This window comes from Panthera pardus, unplaced genomic scaffold (assembly GCF_024362965.1).
Source record: "Panthera pardus isolate Hobbes unplaced genomic scaffold, ASM2436296v1 HiC_scaffold_11, whole genome shotgun sequence".
Taxonomy (NCBI): Eukaryota; Metazoa; Chordata; class Mammalia; order Carnivora; family Felidae; genus Panthera; species Panthera pardus.
Window position 1 is genome coordinate 72804327 of NW_026526666.1, and position 21278 is coordinate 72825604.

Here is a 21278-nt window from a genome sequence, read left to right on the forward strand (position 1 = left end):
ACACAATAGCGCGGGGAGTCCTGTTACCAGCTCTAAGACAATGCCGGACCTTTCCTCCATTTCAACAGTACTGCCTTATTGCTCTGTCAGCCCACTCGGGTGTTCCTGATCTTACCTTTTCCCTTCCTGCTGGAAGTCTCAGAGCTAACTATCATGTTGAGTGGAGTTCAAGTGGTACTTCTCCACAAGCCCTGGATCATCTTTTGGTGACTGCTGTCCTTAATTCCACCAGAAGATTCCCTCCTATTGAGAGGTACCAACCCGAAGTTTCTTTGTTGTCCCAGGTAATCCCATCTGAAATGGGTTCCTTGTCCTCCCAGAGTGGAAATATCCTCCTGCCCCAACGGGAACACATGCAGGACCTCACCTACATCTGGTGACCTGAAGCACACATTCTTTACTCCGAAGGCACTCACATCTCTGTATTCTGTACTCTGGAAGCACATGTTCTCATTTGCAACTCCCTCCCACTCCCAGATCCTCTGGAGTACACACACCTACGTAGCATCGCCAGCTTCAGGATTCGGACAGCCCAGTAAGCGCCTCAGCGGATGGTATCTCCCTCCGCTCACACACTCATTCCCTCAGGAGGGGATATATATGGAATTCCCTTTGAAGAAGAGGACAGGACCTGCTTGCTTGTTCAGACGTAGGATTCGTAAAAGATGGCTCTCTTGCCCCACTTTGATGGTGTTCCTGTTTCTGACTGCTCTGTTTTGCTTGGGGACTGTTTTCTCCTACTCTTGGGGCCCCTGGAGAACGAGATTAGGTCATCGTACCCCAGGTTTATGCCTAGGATGGAGAAAGACGCAACTGTGAAACCATGAGATCTTACTGCAGCACAGAGTTCACCCTGCTTAAGGCAGAAACTTACTTAATCCACACTGACATGACAACCATTGTCTAGGACTGCTTCATCTCCAGGTTTGCCCTGTGGCTGGCATTCTGTCATTGTGGATCCTCCTGTTTACTCATTGCTCCAGTCACCCTATTCTCTTTCTCTTACGATGTCTATTGCTGCCCTACCTAGCCAACTTTACCTGACCTTGTACCTTCTTGTGAAACAGCTCCTTCCAGCTCTGTAAGAGATTCTGGCTTTAGGACTGAACTGGAAGGGCTGTATTACATACCTCCTGTGCCGCTGTCAGGCATGAAGCTGAACTCTGCAGGAATGCCCTAGTGCAAGGCTGGGCCCTTTTCCCACTCCATTCTCACCTCCCCCAGGCAGCTGGGAACAACCTCTCCCTTTGTCTGAGCTTCTTGTACAGAATAATCCCCCTTAGGGACAATGTATTCTCTGTGCCCTGTGGACACAGGAGCCGTGTGAGCTGATCCCAGCACCGGGCAGGACGGAGGCTGAATCCTTCCAAACGCCCACCCTGGGTCAAATCCTGATTACTATCCAGAGAAATGATTAAGGGATGTACATTTTCTTCCATCTGTTCCAAATTTGGGAGGATAGCCTATTGAAGTTTAACAATGGGCCAGAGACTGCGGTCCCTTTTCGGATCACTCCTGAGAGTTCATCATGCCAACCCATGGAGGCTTGATGTGGCTCTGGCTTGATGGCCTCAAACACAGGGGGAACAGTCGGAAAGAATTTGCCGCTCTTCACGTGGGGCTTTCTAGTTGAAACAGAAGGTACCCTCTCCAGCCCATCTGATGGGGGCCATGGCGCCCATCCCTTCAATGTGTGTATGTGTCCCACAGGACCTTCTTTTTCTCTTCCTCTCTTTTCCCCTTTAACTTCTCTCTCTCTTGTTCTTGAACTCCTGTGAGTCACTGAGGCAGAGCTGGATCTCTATAATGGTCTCTACATGAGTTCACAAGCTCTCAAGTGCCACCTACCATTTGGACATGGCAGCTTCCCCAAGTGCATTATGGACAAGGCACCTGACTTCCCTGGGTCTCCGTTTTCTCACCTGGCTGATCCCAGATATCCTTCCTAGCTTTAAAGTCTCTGGCCATGATTCCCAAGCCTACCTGTCCTGTCCCCATACATTTTGATTGTTTTCCACATTGCCTATGTTATATAAGATAAACTGAAATTTTCCTAGCTCAGCCCCTGAATCCTTCAACCCCCTACAAACTATCCCTGAAGCTCCCTCTCCATCACCTGCAAGTTAACATTACCAGCCTCCCTCTAGACCACTTCCCTCAATTGTTTTCTAGCTTGCACTGGTTCTCTAGTGAAAATTCATCAAAGAGGTGGTAAGTTACCCCAGAGACACATGGATGTATGTCAGAATTTACCTTCCCACTGTCCAGCATCCCTCTCTATCCCCTGGGCAAAATCTGTGTACCAGAGAGACTCTTCCAGTGAAAGCAGTGAATGACATTTTCCATGGGATGATAGCCTGTCCTACTGAATCAGAACCTGATCAGAGTCTGGGCTGCTCCCCTCCCTGCCTGCCCTCTGCCGCTCTACCACCTTCCCTTGTTCTCACCTGAATCTCCTGTCTGAGGTCTTCTCTTGCCCACACCCCTGCACGTGCACTACCTGTGTTTTTTGTTTGTTTGTTTTTTACTACTTTGGGCTGCTCCCATTTTCATGGCCCCCTGTGTCCTGTGTCTTTTCCATGTTACTCCTTGACCTCACCTGTCTACTCACTGACTCACAGCCAGGCTCTTGATATACAGGGCTCCAATCACTGCCTCTTCCTCCACCCCTCCCATTCCTTCTACCACTCCTCTGGAACTCCTCTTCAGACATCACTGCTGACCTCATGGCTAAATCCAGAATTATTTTCAATGCTCATCTTAGGTCATCTCCATGGTGTTTGACAGTGCTGACCATTACCTTTTCATCTTTCTCCCCACTTGGTGCCTACCTCACTAACCATTCCTTCTCTGCAGCTTTTGGCCTTCTGTCCTTCTGCCTGCTGTCTCTGTGACCACTACGTTTTCTGTTTGTAACTCAAATTAAGTTTTATTTTCAGCTCAGAGCTCTCTGCCCCAGGATCCATAGGTACCTCAGATACTGCACGTTTAAGTCCAGCCATCCTTCCCTCTGAACCTGTTTTTTTTTTTTTTTTTCCATTTCCTGGGTGTGACCTAAGCCAAGTCTGTGGAAGCCATCCTAAACCCTTCATTCTCTGTGTCCCTGGTCCCCCCATGACCCAGTCAGTTACCAAATTCTGTCCATTCTGGCTCCCCAATATCTGTTCATCCCGCCCTGCAACTTAGGCCTCTTTCCCCAAAAGAGTTTTTCAGACTCCCTGTCTCCCACTCCAACGCATATGCCGGGTTGCATTGGCTCCCGGGTAAACTGTGGATCTGATCACATTGCTCCCTTTGATGAAAATTCTTTTTTTTTAATTTTTTTTTAATGTTTATTTATTTTTGAGAGAGACAGAGACAGAATGTGAGTGGGTTAGGGGCAGAGATAGAGGGAGACACAGAATCTGAAGCAGGCTCCAGGCTCCGAGCTGTCAGCACCAGAGCCTGACGTGGGGCTCGAACTCACGAGCTGTGAGATCATGACCTAAGCTGAAGTTGGACACTCAACCGACTGAGCCACCCAGGCGCCCCTGATGAAAATTCTTTTGATAGTTCCCACCTTGTGTTTCTTAAGCTGGAGTCCACATAGCTGGCAGGTTGGTGGGGCAGTGTGGCCAAGGCACAAAGTACCAGGATCAAATCATGCTGGTACACTCCTTTTCCCAGGAGTAATTTAAACAGACAACACAAAACTATCATGTATGCATTATGAAGAGAAAATACACTTCAAGGAAGTCCTACTCTGAAGGGGTTCAGAGTAAGCTACCAGATTTCCTAGGATTCTTTCTTTCTTTCTTTCTTTCTGTCATTACATTTACTTCATTGGAAAGGTTTGAAAAAGCAGCTCACATTTCCTGGAAAGGCAAGTAAGATTCTATGTGATCTAGCCCCCTGACTGCTTCTCCTGACTTATTTTCCATATTGTCCTGCCATCCACCCTATTTCCAAGCCATACAAACTGCTGGAGATTTCCTGAAAGTGACAAACTCTTTCTGGCCTCCATTCCTTTATTCCCACTGATCCCTCTGCAAGTAACACTTTGCCCCCATCATTCTGTCTGATGAATACCCAATCATCTTTCAAAACTCAGCCAGTGACCCATTCCTCTGTGAAGCCTCCTGACAACCCAGTGTGGGCACAACTCAGCACCACGCCAACTAAGTAAGGTCAGTTACCTTCTCTTTTATGCTTTTTATTGTCCCCCAAGTTCAAGCAGACTGAACTGTCAGCATTTGAATTCCAGTTCTACCTGATAGCTAGCTGTGTGAGCTTTGGCATGAAATGTATGTGTCTGGCACACTATAGCATCAGACCCATCATAGCATCTGATAGTAGCCGCTGCTATTATCAGTGGTATGATGATTTGGTTGACTTTGGAGAGAGAGTATAATGTAGCATTTTGGTTAAAAGAGCAGGTTCAGGGGGGCCTTGGTGGCTCAGTTGGTTGTGTCCCACTCTTGATTTTGGCTCAGGTCATGATCTCATTCATGGGATTGGGCCTGTGTCAGACTCGTGCACCGATGGCGTGGAAGCGGCTCGGGATTCTCTCTCCCCCTCTGTCTGCCCCTCCCCTACTTGCAGTCTCTTTCTCAAAATAGATAAATAAACATTTAAAAAAAAGAGAACAGGTTTAGACTGCCTGGATTCTAATCCTAGCTGTGCCACTTACTAGCTGTTTGAACTTGGACAAGTTAATTTACCTCTCTCTGCCTCAACTTCCTTATTCCTGGGGATAATATTAGTGGCTATATTGTAGAGTTGCTGTGAAGTTTAAATAGATGAATACGTACAAAGTGCTCAGAATGGTGCCTGACAATAGAAGCTCAATAAATATCCACTATCCTCAGGGTAGTGTCTAGAACTCTAATGTCCAGAATTGCTGCTTAAACCAGTGATTCATGAGTCCCTTTGTGAGGACATAACTTCTCCCTCCTCTGCACCTTGTGTGTGCTCACACCATGCCTGCCATCAGGAGCTCCACCTCCTAAGAGATCCTCTGTGCACATCTGATCTCCCACCGTGTCTCAGCTCATGCAGAGCAGTCCCTGGAACATTTTTACATTGGTTGACCTGGTGTGATAAGTCATTTTTGAATTTACTTTAGTGAATTTTCTTTCTCCCCCTTATTTGACACCTATACTCTCCCACTGTATACTTTGATTTTGATTTGAGACCAAATGACAAGCTCCCTCACCTGAAATGTTCTGTGTCCTCCCTTCTAAACTGAATAAACCAGCTGAAGACTCAGTCCACAGTCTGCCTACATTCTGACCCTACCGGGGGCCCTACTCCTCTCCTAGATGTCTCTGTGCAGGTGTGATGAGTTCCTTCCTCATTTGTCCACGCTTACTAGGTGTGTGCTCAGGTCTTCCTGGGCTGCTGTTGTCTTCCCCCAACCCCGGGGAATCGCAGTCCTGAGCTCCTGCTTGCTTCTCTTCACACTCCCACCAGTTCCACGGGCCTTGTTTTGTCACGGCAACTCCACTGTTCTTGCCGTTACGCTGGAAGTGCTTCAGCCAGGCCTTGACCTGGGAGTCAGGTGCTGTCTCACACCTCCACAGCTTGCACATGCCCTACCCTCTCCTTGGACTGTCTGCCCTCTCTTTTTCCTGCTCCAGGCCCCCTTGTTCATCTAGTGAATAACTCATCCTTCCAGTGTCCCCCGCTCCTGTCACCTACCACCTCCTGACCCGGACACATCTGTTGTGTGACCTTAGGCAAGTTACTTCACTTCCAAGAACCTCAGTTTCCACCTCTGTAAGATGGGATTATAGCACAGACCTCAAAAACGTACCTGCAACTGAACATATTGAAAATTAAAGTTAAAACTTTAAGTAGCTCTTGCTTTTCTACAGGGTAAGGTCCAAACTTCTTAGAAGGGCATAAAAGGCCATTTGGGTATAGAGTCAGCATTCAAATGCAAACTCCTATTCTCTTCCCTTACTCTCTCCTGAGGAATTTCATTTTTATTGCATCATGGCCTGTTAGAGTGCTTTGGTTACAGCACATTAAAATTAAACTAGCCTAACCAAAAACAAAGGAAGGGGGCCCCCATTGTGTTTGGGTTATGTGGATGGGAAGTTGAAAGGTGACTGGCTGTAGGTGGGCTCAAGGGTCCGATGTCCGATGGATGTCCGATGTCCGAGGCTCTCTGTCTCTGTGTTTTTCCACTTGACAACAGTAGGGGCTCATCTCACCCAGGAACTCTGATTATTCTTGCTGGGATTCTGTGCCATGAGGAGCTTGGATTGGGGGAAGTGGGAAGAACCATGATTCCCAGGCCAATGGAGTGGGGCAGGGATTCCCTAAAGGAAATGAAAACAAGGGGGTGGGGAAGTGTCTGAGCTCCCACAGTCCACTTTGTGTGATTTCAGAGAATCTTTGGATGTTTTTTTTCTTTTTTTGCCTCGAGCCCCACCTGTTCTTCTAAACTTACAGAACTGTATTTAAGATTGTGCAGTGTGCAACCCTCCCTCACAATCCACGTGTCCCCAAAGGCATTCAATTCCTCACCCTGCTCCACCTGAGTGATCCTGCACAACCATCTTACTGTCAATTCTGGGTCTCTCTCTGCTCTGTCTTCTCTCCCTGCTCACTCCCCTTACTTTAGATACAGCCCTGGGCGTGTCACACCTGTGCATCGGGGCTGGTCTCCCAGCTGGCCCTCCTTCCTTTCCTTTCCCCCTGATGTTATATATCTTACCGTCTCCAGGTTTGTCTTTGTAAAGAACAATGGGGATCCTACCAACCCCTTTCTTAAAAATCCTTGGGGACACCCCAGTACAAACAAAACTCCTCCTACTTTCATTCAGACCACTTCATGGTTTGGGGCCGGCCTACTTTTTAACCTTCTTGCATATGAAGGCCTCTTATTCAGCAGCATATCCTTTGGCCAAGCAGCATCAGGTGCAGCGATTCTCTACACCTGTCCTGCGTGTTCCTACTTCCATCCCTTTGTCCACACCTTTTCCTCAGCCTGGAGCACCTGTGTTGCTTCTCCCTTACTTACCACGTGGCCTTGAGAAAACTCCATCACCCTTTCTGATTCTGTTCTTTTCATCCACAAAGCAGTGATAACAGTAGTTACCTTACGGGACTGAACCATAAGAGCATATGGAAAGCAGCTGGCCCCATTCTTGCCGGAGAAAGTATTGAAAATAAGCTACATTTTCTCTCTTCGCCGTTCGGCCTTGCTCACACATCTTCCAGATCTGGCTACCTGTCTTTCCTCCATCCTGATGACTTCCCCTGGAGGAAAGAGTCTCCCCTTTTCTCCCTCCAGAGCCTTTTCTGCAGGTTCTATCACAGTCCTCTCCCCCTACCTGAGTGTCTTTAGTTCTGTTCTGTGAACCCTGAATGCTGCCCACAGCATGTAGGCATTGGCTACCCACTGACAGCTGTGATGAGCGCTTGCACGCATCCTCTCCCTTCTGCCAGCTGGATGTCTTTCCAGCCCTGGTTCCTTCAGCCATAGGCGGAGGACACTAACTAGCTGGTGAAGGCCCAGGGATATGCAGAATGATTAACTGACAAACCCTTCACCCTTTCTTTACTCCCCTGTCCTCACGGACTCAGCCCTCCCCCCAACTCCTCTGTGTGGTGAGGGTGTAGAAAGTGCCCTTTGTCCTTTACAGGACAGTGAAGGGAAGTCTGTCCCAGCCCCCAGGAGACTGCTTCCTTCTCCACCTGCCACTCCTGGTGTCTGTTAGCCTATAGACCCTCAGCTCCTATTTAAAAAAAAAAAAAAAATTTTTTTTTTAAACATTTATTTATTTTTGAGACAGAGAAAGCATGAACAGGGGAGGGTCCTGGTGTCTGTTAGCCTATAGACCCTCAGCTCCTATTTTTTAAAAAAAAAATTTTTTTTTTAACATTTATTTATTTTTGAGACAGAGAAAGAGCATGAACAAGGGAGGGTCAGAGAAAGAGGGAGACACAGAATCTGAAACAGGCTCCAGGCTCTGAGCTGTCAGCACAGAGCCTGACGCGGGGCTCGAACCCACGGACCACAGGATCATGACCTGAGCTGAAGTCGGAAGCTTAACTGACTGAGCCACCCAGGCGCCCCGACCCTCAACTCCTATTGTCTTTAACCCACGACTCCCTGTGTCTCCATGCTCTGTCCCCCCCCACTGCTCCACCTGCTCGCCCCCCCACCCCACATAGGCGTGCGCGCACAGGCACGCCTTTTCCCATTTGTTCCTCATTGTTGTTCCTGCTTCTTTGACCCCGCTTCCTTTGCATTTTTCTGTTGGAACATGTAAAGCCTCAGATAATCAAGGGAACCGAGTTGTTAGCATCCACACGGAGGGTGGTTTCAGATTGAACCCTTGCAGAAAGTACATCAGTGGTTTTTTGGGGAATGAGGATGGAGAAGGGCCCCTGAGAGAGCAGTGAGTGAGGAGTGAGTCAGGTCGGGTGGGACCCTGGGGGAAGTCACCTTACTTCCAATTAGGAAGGCCGCATGAAGGAGGGGGAGTTGTTAGACAGCTCTACTGGGCATTCTTCCCCCCACACTCCCTCCTCACCACCTGGCCTTCATCCTTATCAAGACTGAGTTCCCGGACCCCTTCAGTTTCTCCAGTTCATCAGCCTGCCCCTCATGCTGGTAACCTTCCACCCAGCTTCTCTGCAGGCCCCAAACAGCCTCCTTCTCTCCCAGTCCCCTGAGAGTCCCCTGACGTGGCCATCTGTGAAGTGTTCCCCTTAGCCAAAGGCTAATCTCTCCATGTGGATGCTGGATCTTTCTCCATATAGCACGTAAACATGCTCAAGCCGCTTCCCATTAAAAACAGCCATTAGAAGGTGAGAGCCAGACGTTGATATTTTAAAAGCTCCCCAGGTGATAGTGTGCAGCCAGGGCTGAATAACACAAATCCAAACTTCTTACCCTGGCATACAGGGCTTTTTATAAACCAATTCCTGCCCATACCTCTATGTCCTCTGAGCTTGAGCCACATCAGACTATTAGAGCTCCCAAAACCCACCACATCTCCTGCTTCTATGCCTTCACACACTTGCTTCTCTCTGCCGGCAATACATTTCCTTGCTTTAGAACGTGTCCTTTAAGGCTCAGCTTTGGTGCCATTTCTGTGAAGCCTTCAAGAACTCACCCCCACCCTGGGGTGAGGTGCCCCTCCTCGTGCTCTCATAACTCTCTGGGTTTATCTCTGTGGGAACACTCACCACATGCCACTATAATTGGTTACTCAGACATCTGTCTTCTCCTCTAGACCGCGAATATTTTGCAGGAAACCCAGGGCCATGCAGATGCCATTTGGTAGGACTTGGGGCTAGATGATCTGTCTCAGATATTGGAAGATGCTTTCTCCCAGGACCGAGACAGGAACTGAGCGAAGTGAGCCTTGGTGTGTGTTCATTCACTTAATCTGTCAACATTGACTGGGGGCTTGCTGTAGACATGTACCACGGGTGAATAAGTGGTAGTTGTAGTCTCTACAACTGTCTCTACTATGTTTGACCTCTGGGACTGTTACATCATCCCTGATAATCTGCTTCGTTTGTTTCTAATTCGCCTCTAGATGGACGCCGAATCCAAAGCCCCTCCAGTAGTGCTCTCAGAATGGTGTGTGCACACGGTATGCATGTAGGAAATACTGGTTACACAAATGCTCATGAATATGCATACAATATTGACATATTGGTTATTAATATTGGTGTATTCATTTTTAATGCTTTTGTTATTTTATTTTTGAGAGAGTGTGAGCAGGGGAGGTGCAGAGAGAGAGAGGGGGACAGAGGATCTGAAGTGGGCTCCATGCTGACAGCAGAGAGCCCAATGTGGGGCTCAAACTCACGAACCGTGAGATCATGACCTGAGCCAAAGTCTGACACTTAACTGACTAAGCTACCCAGGCTCCCCTCCTCCTCCTCCTCCTTCCTCTTCTTCTTCTTTTCTCCTTCTAAGTTTATTTATTTATTTTGAGAGAGAGGGAGAGCACAAGCAGGTGAGGGATAAGGAGAAGGAGAGACAGAATCCCAAGCATGAGCCTCACACGGGGCTCAAACTTACGAACTGTGAGATAATAACCTGAGCCAGGATCAAGAGTTGGACGCTTAACCACCTGAGCCACTCAGGTGCCCCTATATTGGTGTATTCTTGATGTGCTAGTTGCTCTCCACCCTATCTATGAACCAGTGAGAACAGAAACAGTGCCAAGCGCTTAACGTGACCTCACTCCTTTAATCTTCGCCATAGCAAGGTAGGCACTGTGGCTCCCATTTCATAGAGGTTCGGCAACTCGCAGAAGGTTACGCATGTACTCCCTGGAAGGTTTAAACTTGGGCCTGTGGAGTCAGGTGTGACCCCAAAGCCACTAAAATATACCTGGAACACATTAGGCTTTCAGTGAGGGGTGGAGTGATTTACTACCTTGGGAGAGCTGTTTATACCTTGTATTGAGCCAGGGGCCAGGCCTGGAGCAGTGGGCGTGTGTGACAGATGTTGACATCCTTGGGGAAGGTAAAGCACAGTATATGCACAGGACACAGGTAGAGTGGGAGACGGGGCCAGATCAGGGAGGCCTTAGTGTAACAACACTAAAAACTTTGAGCCTTTTGAGTCCTTCTGCTATTTCCTTTCCAGGGTAGTTACTAATGGGCCGGATCATAGCTGTTCTTTGGCTCTGACCTCTTACCTCTAAGACTAAACTTTCGCACAGATACATTCCACCATTTACGCACTACTGTTTCTTCCAAACCATTGTTTCTTCTGAATTCCCGTTCTGTCCACATCTACACCATCCAATCTGACAAGCAGTTATTGGGTCACTATATGCAAAGGACTGCTCCAGGAGCTGCCAGAGATACAGGTTTCATTTTGCTAAAACTTAGCCCTTATCCCAGTTCAGTCTAGTAGGTTAGTGTGTGGAGCTAGGAGGGGAGAGTGCAGGAAGGCGGATGGACAGCTAAGTATATATAGAGAGTGCACCTGTCTTGGGACATCTCCAGTGTCTGCCTCTCCTATCCCATCAGTTTCCAAACCTTCTTACGTCAGGCTGTTTTCTCTCACCTGGGCTGCCTCAATAGCCTCATCACCCTGGCTGCCAGAGTGAAATGACTCAGCTAGAGGCAAACCCAAACCCCATGCAGGGACAGCATCTGCCTGGTTCATTGATGTGTCCCTGGTATTTGCCACAGTCTCACACACGGTAAGTGTGAGACAAATATCAATAAATATTTGATAATACAAGCCTCATTGCAGCCTCCTCAGAAAGCTTCGCTATTTCTCCTCTACTTCCAGAATAGAACCAAAGTGCCCTGGCTGGCCTTCAGGCCCTAGGGCCTTTCAGCCACAGCTGGCTTCACTTCCTTTCGCCCCCCCCCCTTTCGCCCCCCCCCCCCCCCCCCCCTTTTTCACTACCCTCAAGGCCAGTTTAGCTAGTGATTCACTGTTCCCACCTCGGGTCATTCTCCCACAGCCAAATCCTCCTAGCAGTCCCTAATGCTAGGGTTCATCCAAGTTTATGGGCTCCCAGGGAAGGCTTCCTTACACAGCTGCTCCCTCTGGCTGAGACCTCCCTGCCACCCCAGGTCAGCCCATAGAACACACACTGCCTCGGTCCCACCCTCCCATCACCCTCTGGAGTGAAAGCTCAGGGGGAGAGGTCTGCTTAGTCCTGGAACTTTCCTCAGGGTCCTAAGCTGGGTGGGCCTGCCACAAACAGAGGATGTGTTGGTCACGTGGGTGGACAGTCACCAGAGGGCCCAGAATAAGACTGAGGGTCGGGAAGAAGCAAGGTGCACCTCTGGCGGGCCAGGGCCGGCCCAGGGCGACCTGATGGAGGCGAGCGGCAAGATGCCGAGGGAAGGGGTGGGGAGTCCGGGCTGGGCGTGCTTCCTGCCCCGGAATCTGGCGGCCCGCCCCTGCGCCCGCCCCTCGGGCCGAGCCCAGTCGGGGCCAATCAGCAGGCGCCCCCCGCCCGGCCCGCCCTGTCCCCCTCTGGTGACAGAAAGTCGGCCCAGCAGATGAGGAAGTGGCAGGCAGGCTGGCCCTGGGGACTTCTCTCTGGCCCTGCTCCTTCCAAGCCCTCCACTCCTGCCCGCCTGGCCCCCCACTGGTGAGTCTGGACCTTCCACGGGCGGGCTGCCCACGTGCCCGGGCACCCTGCCTAGCTGGCCCTGCCCTGCCCTGCCCTGCCCAGCCTGTGGGCGAGGCTGTTCCCGGACCGTGGGTGGGAGGTCCCAGCTCTCTGGGGCCGGCCCTGGCCGGCAGGCTCCCTCCGATCCCGGCTCCCGTTTGCTCAAACCTAGGCCTTCTTCCACCACCTCTGGGTCTCGTCCCCCTGTGCCTCTTACCCTCCCTCTCCTTGGCTCCCTGCTCCTCTCTTCTCCCTTCCCCTCCCCCTTCCTTTGCCTGTCTCCTTTTCCCTTCCATCCATCTTAAAGGAAGGAAGCACCCAACCGAGTTCCCCTACCGGAGACACACCCAGTGCTTCTCAAGCTTGGGGAGAGGTCCTCTCCTGAGCCTAGAGCCACTCCTGACCTTCAGGGCGCATGAGTATTTGTGGGAGGTGAACTTGAGTGGTGGCTGAGAGAGAGCGGGAGAGATAACCAGCTGGCAAACTCACATGGGTCAGGGAGGAACTGTGTGTCTGAGTGCAGGCCTATGCCAGGTAGGCCCTACCACAGGAGAGGCAGCGGACCAACAAAATCTGGTTGGGAATGAATGAATGACGAAGGTCATCCATGAAAAGAGACCTGCATGCATGACCCAAGGCAGGTGTGTGTCTGTGTGCGGTGTGGGTGGTTTTATGTTCATTCACCTCAAAGTGGAGTGTCCGAGTTTATGTCTGTGACCACATTTATCTGTGACTCGCGTACGTGTGAGTAAACCCGTAAACCTGCGTGTGGGCCGTTTGCACATGGTGATGCAGGACCAACGAAGAGTGTTCTGGGTGTGTTGCCAGCGTGAATGGAGTGAGTAGCAGGTCTGAGTATCAGGAACTGCATGTCAAAGTCCGTGGAGGCTTGTTTGGGTGGTGTGTCAGAGGAGGGTGGTTGTCACCAGCAGGAGGTGTGAGGGCTCCGTGTGTACATATGTGCGCTGGGGGGAGGGGGGGGGGCGGTGGTCAGTCTGTCGATGGTGGTGGTGGGGAGAGCCATGCTAGAGGCGCTCTGTGCATACAGGAGGACTTGGGGCCTGACAGTGGTGGGGGCAGCTGGGGGTCGTCACGGAGGCTGGGGGAGCATCTGTGAGATGTGTGCCCCGTGAGTGTGGGAGGGGCACGGGTGCAGCCTCAGTGGATGCGTCAGAAGGTGTATTTTTCACTCGTTGTATTTTTCACGTTGTTGTCTGGACGGAGGGAACCTGGCAGACTGGCGGGCAGGCAGCTCGCAGAGCATCTGCTGCCCTGGCCGTTTTAGGGCAAGGCTCGTCCCTCAGGGACCGCCCCGGCATCCCAGGCTCTCCTGGGGACCGGCCGGAGCTTTTGTGTCCCAGTGCGCCCTCCCCCGACATTCCTTCAGGCTCTGAGGGGGAGAGGGCCTAGCTCATTAGGACCCTCCCTAAAGGAGGGGAAGATTCCTGAGACCTCCCCCACTCACCCACCTCCTCACATGCCACTGGCTTCCCTGCCCCTCCCAGGGAGAGAAGGGTGATTGCACCCATTCTGAAGCAGGACAAACTGAGACTTTCTGGCTAGTTTAGGAGAAGATGCTGGGTGTGGGTTTTCAGCAGTTCTCTTGGGGCCAAGGTGAGCCCTGGGCTGAAGTCCCGTGAGGTTTCTGACTCAAAACTAAGCTAGAGCTTTAGGTCATCTGGCTGTCCAGGGTGGGTGGGTGGGTAGGTGGTGAGCCCCATGCTTTACTTGGCTTTCTCAATCCTGGTGGGTCCTGCTCCTCCGGGCCCTGACCTGTGGCCTGGCCCCACCCTCCACCTCATGCGCAGTGCAGCGGGGGCGGGCGGAGGGCGGGGCTCTGCCAGATCTAGTCAGACAGGTGGAGCCGGGGCTGGAGTCTCAAAGGCTCCTGAGTCTCAAAGGCTCCGGAGTGGAAGGGCTGGAAGGGGTGCCGGAGAGGAGGAGAGCCAGGAGTTGCGAGAGACGCTGGAGGTGAGAGCCCGGGAGGGCAGAGGAGAGGAGGAAGGGGCAGGAGGGAACCGGCGTCCCGAGAGGCCAGCATCCCGAAGGTGGACCGGAGCGGTTGAAGGGGAGGATCCCTGGGGAGAAGACAGAACCAGAGCTGGAGAGGTGGGAGACTGGTGGGGAAGGGAGAAGCGGTCATTCCGGAGAGGAGAGGTAAGACTCTCCGGAAAGAGACCGGACTTGGAGAGTTCCCCTGCAGTGAAAGAGGGGAGGAGAGGTCTGGGGGTGAGAATCTCTGGAGGAGCAGAGAGTGAGGGGAGGCTAGTGAGGTGTGGAGCGGAGGGCGGGATCTGTCCTTCCCAGCAGGCAGGCGGGATGTGCGGGGAAGCGGTGCCCTGGCCAGACGGCTTCCTACCCCCAATCCCCAGCAATTCCTTCCTGTCAGTCTTCTGTCCTTTATGCAGGGAGGTGTCGGGAGTTGTCTCATCTGGTCTGCTTCCTGTCTGTGGGTCAAGGGTGGGATGGGGGCACGGTCAGCCCTGACACCCACCCTCCATACCTCCCCAGAATCCTTAGCCAGGATGGAGGCAGTTGTGAACTTGTACCAGGAGATGATGAAGTATGCAGGTAAGATGCCGTCTACCCTTCTTTTCTCCTGTCCTGGGATCCCTGGATCTAGGGCTGTCTCCTAATGGAGAGTCCCTGTGAACCCGTTGACCCTTTGTGACCTGGCCCCATGTCTGTACACCTGGTGGGCACCCTTTGGGACCCCGTGACCCTTTCTGACTCCTTGACCCTTATTCTACAGATCCTCGGGTCCAGGGCTACCCTCTGATGGGGTCCCCCCTGCTAATGACCTCCATCCTCCTGACCTACGTGTACTTCGTTCTCTCACTTGGGCCTCGCATCATGGCCAATCGGAAGCCCTTCCAGCTCCGGGGCTTCATGATTGTCTACAACTTCTCCCTGGTGGCGCTCTCCCTCTACATTGTCTATGAGGTGGGCCCCTGGCATGTCTAGGTTTTAATTCCTGCTGGCAGGATAAGGGGCAGGCCTTGTGGCCAGAGCATGGCATCTCCTTTCCAGAGAGGCTGAAATCCATTTCTTCAGCTAGATAGCAAGAGGGATTGGGCAGGGTGGAACTCTGGTGGTCTAATCCACACCCCTTCCTAGTTCTTGATGTCTGGCTGGCTGAGTACTTACACCTGGCGCTGCGATCCTGTGGACTATTCCAACAGCCCGGAGGCACTAAGGGTAAGTAGGGACAGGCGTAGTGTGGGGTGGCTAGGTTATAAGCAACCTGGGGATAGGAGTTTGGTTGTGACTTGGGCTCCTGGCCCAATTTAGGGAAGTTTTTGGAGTAGCATGGGTGTCCTAAGGCTGCCTGACTTCTTGCAGATGGTTCGAGTGGCCTGGCTCTTCCTCTTCTCCAAGTTCATCGAACTGATGGACACGGTGAGTGGTTATAGGAGAGGTGAGAACCTGTAGGGAGAAAGGAGAGGCCCTGGCTCAGAAACCCCTTTCCTTTCCCCACTCTTCTCAGGTGATCTTTATCCTCCGGAAAAAAGACGGACAGGTGACCTTTCTACATGTCTTCCACCACTCAGTGCTTCCTTGGAGCTGGTGGTGGGGGGTAAAAATTGCCCCAGGTGAGTGGTGAAGGCCACCGGGGGAAGAAGGGCGGGCATTGAGGACCAGCAGCTCAATTCTTCTGACCTCGTTCATTGTACCCTCACAGGAGGAATGGGCTCTTTCCACGCCATGATCAACTCCTCTGTGCATGTCGTCATGTACCTGTACTATGGGTTGTCTGCCCTTGGCCCTGTGGCTCAGCCTTACCTGTGGTGGAAAAAGCACATGACAGCCATCCAGCTGGTGAGGGGCCTGGCCCATAACTGTCCCAACCTTCTGGTCTGGATCCTACCTTTATCCAACCTGCCTTACCTTTGACCCCATCCCTCCACACTCCACATTCAGTCTTTCTCTGCCACCTCTCACTGTTCCCTCTGACCCTTGCCTTCCTCCATTCTAGATCCAGTTCGTCCTGGTCTCCCTGCACATCTCCCAATACTACTTCATGCCTAGCTGTAGCTACCAGTATCCGGTCATCATCCACCTCATCTGGATGTACGGTACCATCTTCTTCGTGCTGTTCTCCAACTTCTGGTATCACTCCTACACCAAAGGCAAACGGCTCCCCCGTGTACTTCAGCAAAATGGAGCTCCAGGTACTGCCAAAGTCAAGGCCAACTGAGAAACATGGCCTACCTAGGCGCCCACCTAAGTGCCTCAGGACTGTGCCTTGGGCAGCATCTGACATTTTTCTTCCCACCTATACCTGTGACCAGGGCTTATGTGGTCAGGACTGAGCAGGGGACAGGTCCTCCCCTCCCCACAGCTGGTACACAGGGACCACAGCTTCCATTCCTCACCCACTTCTCCTGGCCAGCTCCAAGGATGTGGCCTCATTGCCCTCTGCCACTCTGGAGCTGGGGGCTTGAAAGGGCTGGATACTTATTTCCCCCTCCCTGCCTTAAACTTGGGAGAGGAGCACTCAGGACTGGCCCTCAACCAGGGTCTTGTGGCCTTTTTCCTCACACCGAAGAGGTCAGCAATAATCTGTCACTGTGGACCCAGGATCCCTCCTCTACCCACGCTGAAGCAGAAGCTTCTTGGCCAAAGGTCAGGGTGGGTGGGGGGCCTGGGAATACAGCCTGTGGAGGCTGCTCCCTCGCTTATGTCTCCATTAAAAGTGACAGAGAAAACCACCAAGGCTGTGTGTGTACATGTGTGAATGAAAGAGGTGCTAGCCTTATTATCTGCAAACAGGAGGGATGGTTCTGGCTCTCTGATGACAGACAGCAGAGAGGAGGCTCTGGGAAGGCTGGGACAGAGGTCATGCAAGGAGAAGAGAGAGAGACATGACTTTATTAGAAAAATAAAAAACAAAAACAAAAAACTGAGGTGATGAGTTGGTCCTCAACGGATGCCTTGGTGAATGAGGCTGCTTTTGGCTGCACTGGCTTTCTCCCGCTCCCGCCGCCGTGCAGGGTCCAACTCAAAGCAGCGCCACAGCCTCAGGGTCTCATCTGCTGCTGCCGATGCCACCGTGGCCCCGTCTGGGCTCATGGTCAGACTTAGGACCCGGGCAGTGTGACCTGGGGTGTGAGGATGAAAAAAGTGAGAGTAGAGCATAGGAATGTAGACATACCTACAGCCTCCAATATTGAGGGCCACCTACCTTTTTTTTTTTTTTTTTTTTAAACACCTCTGAGGTATTTAATTCACATACCATAAAACTCATCCTTTTAAAGTATGCAATTCATTGGCTTTTAGTATTCCCAAAATTGTGCAACCATCACAACAGTAATTCCAGAACATTTTCATCACTCCTTACCACCTTCTCCCCATAGCCCCTAGCAACCATCAGTCTGTTTTTATTTCTTTGCATTTGCCTCTTCTGGACATTTCTTTTTTTTTTTTTTTAAAATTTTTTTTTAACGTTTATTTATTTTTGAGACAGAGAAAGACAAAGCATGAACGGGGGAGGGTCAGAGAGAGGGAGACACAGAATCTGAAACAGGCTCCAGGCTCTGAGCTGTCAGCACAGAGCCCGACGCGGGGCTGGAACTCACGGACTGTGAGATCATGACCTGAGCCGAAGTCGGCCGCTTAACCGACTGAGCCACCCAGGCGCCCCTCTTCTGGACATTTCAACAGTCATACGATATGTGGCCTTTTGTGTCTGGCTCCTGTTATTTGGAACCTACCTTTAAGCTCAGCCACCTTGGCCATGGTTGGGTATTTCCAAATAACCAACTGGTTCTGGGCAAAGCCGTGGCCCGAGATGAGCTCCTTGTAGTGGGGAGACCAGAGGATGGAGCACACCTGTGGAGAGAGAATGGCATGTGGGCTCAACAGAGCCGATGCTACTCAAATCAGAACTAACTCCATTCGAGCATTAGGCACCCTGCCAGGTGCCACAGACTCAGACTTGAATAACCACAGTTCTTAACAAAAGTTTTTTCAGAGTTAAAAAATTGTTATCCATTTTACAGATAAAGAATCAAGCAGAAGGAACTTCAGCAAGTTGCCTAAGATCACATGCGAGTCTAGAAGGTGACAGAGCCAGAATTTGAACTCTGGCTCCAGAGTCAAAGTCTAGAATGAAGGCTGCATGGGGGAGAGGAGGGTAGAAGGGGAGGAACCTGGAGTAGGTGGGAGACCCACCAGCAAGGGCTTCAAATTTCATTCCAATGGATGTGGATTAAGTTGCTGTAGGTGATAGGGAGCTACTGCAGGGCTTTAGCACAGTCACAGACCACCCAGACCCAGTGCAGAGGACAGACTGCAGGAGATAAGAAAAGAATGCTGTGAGACCAGTGCAGGGGGCCTCCAGTGAGAAGAAAAGTGAGGCTTAGGGGAGAGACACACGTGAATGATATTCTGAGGCAAAAATGATGTGTCTTGGTGACTAAGTGAAGATAATGAAAGATTCTAGGAAGTTCTCCAGATTTCTGAGTAAGTTCTATCCCTCTCAAACAATTAAGAGGAGGAGGAACACATTTCAGGGAAATAAGAAGTGACAAATTTAATTTAGGGCATATTAGGATGGTGCCACCTATAGGACATGAGGTTGGAGTTAAGCCACAGACAGAAGTGTGGCCTGGAGATCATGAATGAGAGCGGAGTCAGAATTTTGGAAACCATCGGGCATAGAGTTGATGAAGCCACTGGAAGGAACACGGTTGCCCACGGAAGACCACACAGAGTGAGAACACCTTCTGGGAGGGAGGGGCTGGAACAGGTAAAAGACTACCTGGGATTGGGCATCCACAGCACTCAGACACGCCCCAGAGCAGACGTTCCAGATGCGAATGTGTCGGTCACTGGTACCCCCTCCAGTTGCCAGGACGTTGGACTGCCAGGGACACCAGGCTACAGCCTAGGTAGGATAAAGGTGGGGTCAGCAGGTACTAGAGCTAGACACTGGTCACAGGGTAATCCCATCTAATCCTGCTGTCCCATCTCCCCTTAACAGTCCCCAGGTTCTGGGTGAGGGTAAGCAGAGGACCCAACCTATCCCCATTCTCACCTTGACAGCCCCTTGATGCTGGGTGAATGTCTGCAGGGGAACCCAGCCACCCTCTCCAGGAGCACTAGGCCACACATTGACCACGTTATCGTTGCCACCACTGGCCAAATGTCGTCCGTCTGGGGCCCAGCGCAGCCCACACACCTCCTGGCTGTGGCCGGTCAGTGTGGCCACATGGTGTTCTGCTACCCGAACATCATGGTGGTGGATATGGCCAGAGCGTGAGCCGCTGCAGGAGGGAAGAAGGGAATCAGGTTCTGTGGCAGGGCCAAACACTGCCAGCAGGACTGAGCTGCTTCCATTCAGAGGTGTACATTGGGGAGAGCTGGCAAAAATCGCACATTGATAACAGACTAGCTAAAACCACTAACCTGGACAGGATATAGCTGTTCCAGCATAGGGAGCCCACTCGAGCCGAATGACTGGTCATGTTTCGAAGCCGCTTCTGCTGCTGCACATCCCATAGCTAGAGAGAGAAGGCTGCTAGGATCAGAGATTGCAACTTGCCATTAACATCCTCCTGCTGGACAAGCCCCCTGTCTGGGCACAACAGAACTGCAGCACAGGGATAAGTCTCACCTGCACCTCGGCACTGCTGGTGCCCACAGCTAGGTAGTTGCCCTCTTTTATCCAGGCCACAGAAGATATATAGTCCCCAGGCTGCTCCATTTGCAGCAGCTGCAAGATGTCACCAGAGCTAGCACTCCACAAGTACACGCTGTTGTCCAACGCCACAGCCAGTACATTCCCAGAGCTCCAGTCCACAAGGTTCAGGTCTGCCAGAGCAGGGAAAGGGAGGAGAATGAGCTTCCTTGTTCGTCTGGTCCCCAGGCCCTCTTCCTCTGTCCAATGGGCAAAGGGAAGGCTGCACTTACAGTAGTCATTCCGGATTTCAGGGGCGTCCAAGATACGGTCTGGTAGGGAAGGAATGTAACGGCAGGTCTTCCGGCTGGAGCCAGGCGTGGCCTTCTGGCTATAAAGCACTTTCAGTCTGTTCTGGTAACCTGTGGCAACCGAATACGTCTTGACAGTGGGAAAACTGACTCCAGTGGGAAAACTGACTCCTCCCCTGCTCCTGGTGAGGAAGGCCAGAGACGCACCTCCCCTCCCTTCAGTCTTAGGTGGGAAGAGCAGACAGGCATCTCCCCTTAACCCTGGGAATGGGCCAACACCTCCCTCCAAGAAGGAAGAACTTCAGGTCTTACCCTCTGGGGCATTTTGTGGTTTTCCACTGAGCCGAAGGATCTTGGCTTCCTCCACATCAAAGCCGTTCAGATTCAAAGCCCAGGCTTTCTGATGTTCCTGGCACAAAGGGTGGTGGTGAGGCAGGATGGCATGATCCAAAGTACACAGAGTTACACAAAGTACACTCTTGCCTTAAGCCCCTCTGGGCCACATACCTTCTTGGTGGGCGTCTGGCTATTTTCAGGCTGGTTCTCCTTGCTTAGGAGGAAACTGGCCACTTCCATCTGGGAAGCGCTGCGATGGGGGATATAGCGGTCACCACCAGGTTTGCTGGGAGTGGTCTGTGCCTTGGAGCTAGATTTGCCTGGGCCGGGGAGAGGGAAGCCAGAGTCTGAGCAGTCTCCTGAGGGAGGAGGCCTGAAGGCCGCTCTCAGCCCTTCCCTCTTCCTCCCCGTGTCCCGCCGCACCCCACTGACCGGGTGTTCGGCTTGGGGTCCTGCCTGCGCTGTGGGATCGGTTGGCGGCCCGCATGGGTGAGGGGGCCGGTCCCGCAGCTTCCTTAGCTTTACGCTGCCAGCGCGCAGGGGGTGCATTGGGGATGGGTGCATCCAGCTGCAGCAACGAGTGCAGGTCACTCTCGAACACGAACTGCGCCATGGGAGCGTCTGCAGGAGAAGGGGTCCTTGGAGTGGATGCCCGCGGAGCCCTGAGGAAGAGGCGACCGTGCTCTGCCTGGGACCGCCGGCCACACACTCAGAACCAAGTCGGCCCCAGCCCGTCCGGGTCTCGGAGCACGGGCTGCATACCCACCCCAGCTCGACCCACACGGCCCTTACCTACAGCTCCGATTAGATTCCGATCCCAGACCGGTCTCTGCAGTGCCGGCCTCCGCTTCTTAAACTCTCCGCTCTGAGCACTCATTGGCTCCTTCAAAACCCAACCGTCGCAACTGT

The 21278-nt window shown here is 51.9% G+C and overlaps 2 protein-coding genes and 1 long non-coding RNA gene across 5 annotated transcripts; 2 read left to right on the forward strand and 1 right to left on the reverse strand.

Annotated features, from left to right (window-relative positions):
* The first annotated feature begins 1662 nt into the window (after nt 1-1662).
* Nucleotides 1663-9462, forward strand: LOC128775326 (uncharacterized). The gene is made up of 2 exons (XR_008419987.1): nt 1663-4166; nt 9234-9462. It is a non-coding gene; the product is annotated as an uncharacterized LOC128775326 (long non-coding RNA).
* A 2486-nt stretch (nt 9463-11948) lies between these two features.
* ELOVL1 (ELOVL fatty acid elongase 1) lies at nt 11949-16813 on the forward strand. Of its 3 annotated transcripts, none has more exons than XM_019428970.2 (8): nt 11949-12080; nt 14613-14672; nt 14854-15044; nt 15219-15299; nt 15444-15500; nt 15589-15694; nt 15784-15920; nt 16078-16813. In XM_019428970.2, exons 2-8 carry the CDS (start codon nt 14627-14629, stop codon nt 16297-16299), a joined length of 840 nt encoding a protein of 279 aa, XP_019284515.1. In that variant the 5' UTR covers nt 11949-12080; nt 14613-14626; the 3' UTR covers nt 16300-16813. The 3 variants fall into 3 exon arrangements, with proteins under 3 accessions (XP_019284515.1, XP_019284516.1, XP_019284517.1); XM_019428971.2 differs by lacking the exon at nt 11949-12080 and adding an exon at nt 13950-14072; XM_019428972.2 differs by lacking the exons at nt 11949-12080; nt 14854-15044 and having other exon boundaries at nt 14651-14672.
* A 139-nt stretch (nt 16814-16952) lies between these two features.
* On the reverse strand, nt 16953-21278 carry CDC20 (cell division cycle 20). Its single transcript, XM_019428964.2, has 11 exons — nt 21162-21278; nt 20802-21031; nt 20541-20689; nt 20346-20442; nt 20016-20144; nt 19720-19916; nt 19512-19606; nt 19141-19369; nt 18865-18990; nt 17816-17933; nt 16953-17203 (listed from the first exon to the last, which is right to left on the reverse strand). Exons 2-11 carry the CDS (start codon nt 20980-20982, stop codon nt 17025-17027), a joined length of 1500 nt encoding a protein of 499 aa, XP_019284509.1. The 5' UTR covers nt 20983-21031; nt 21162-21278; the 3' UTR covers nt 16953-17024.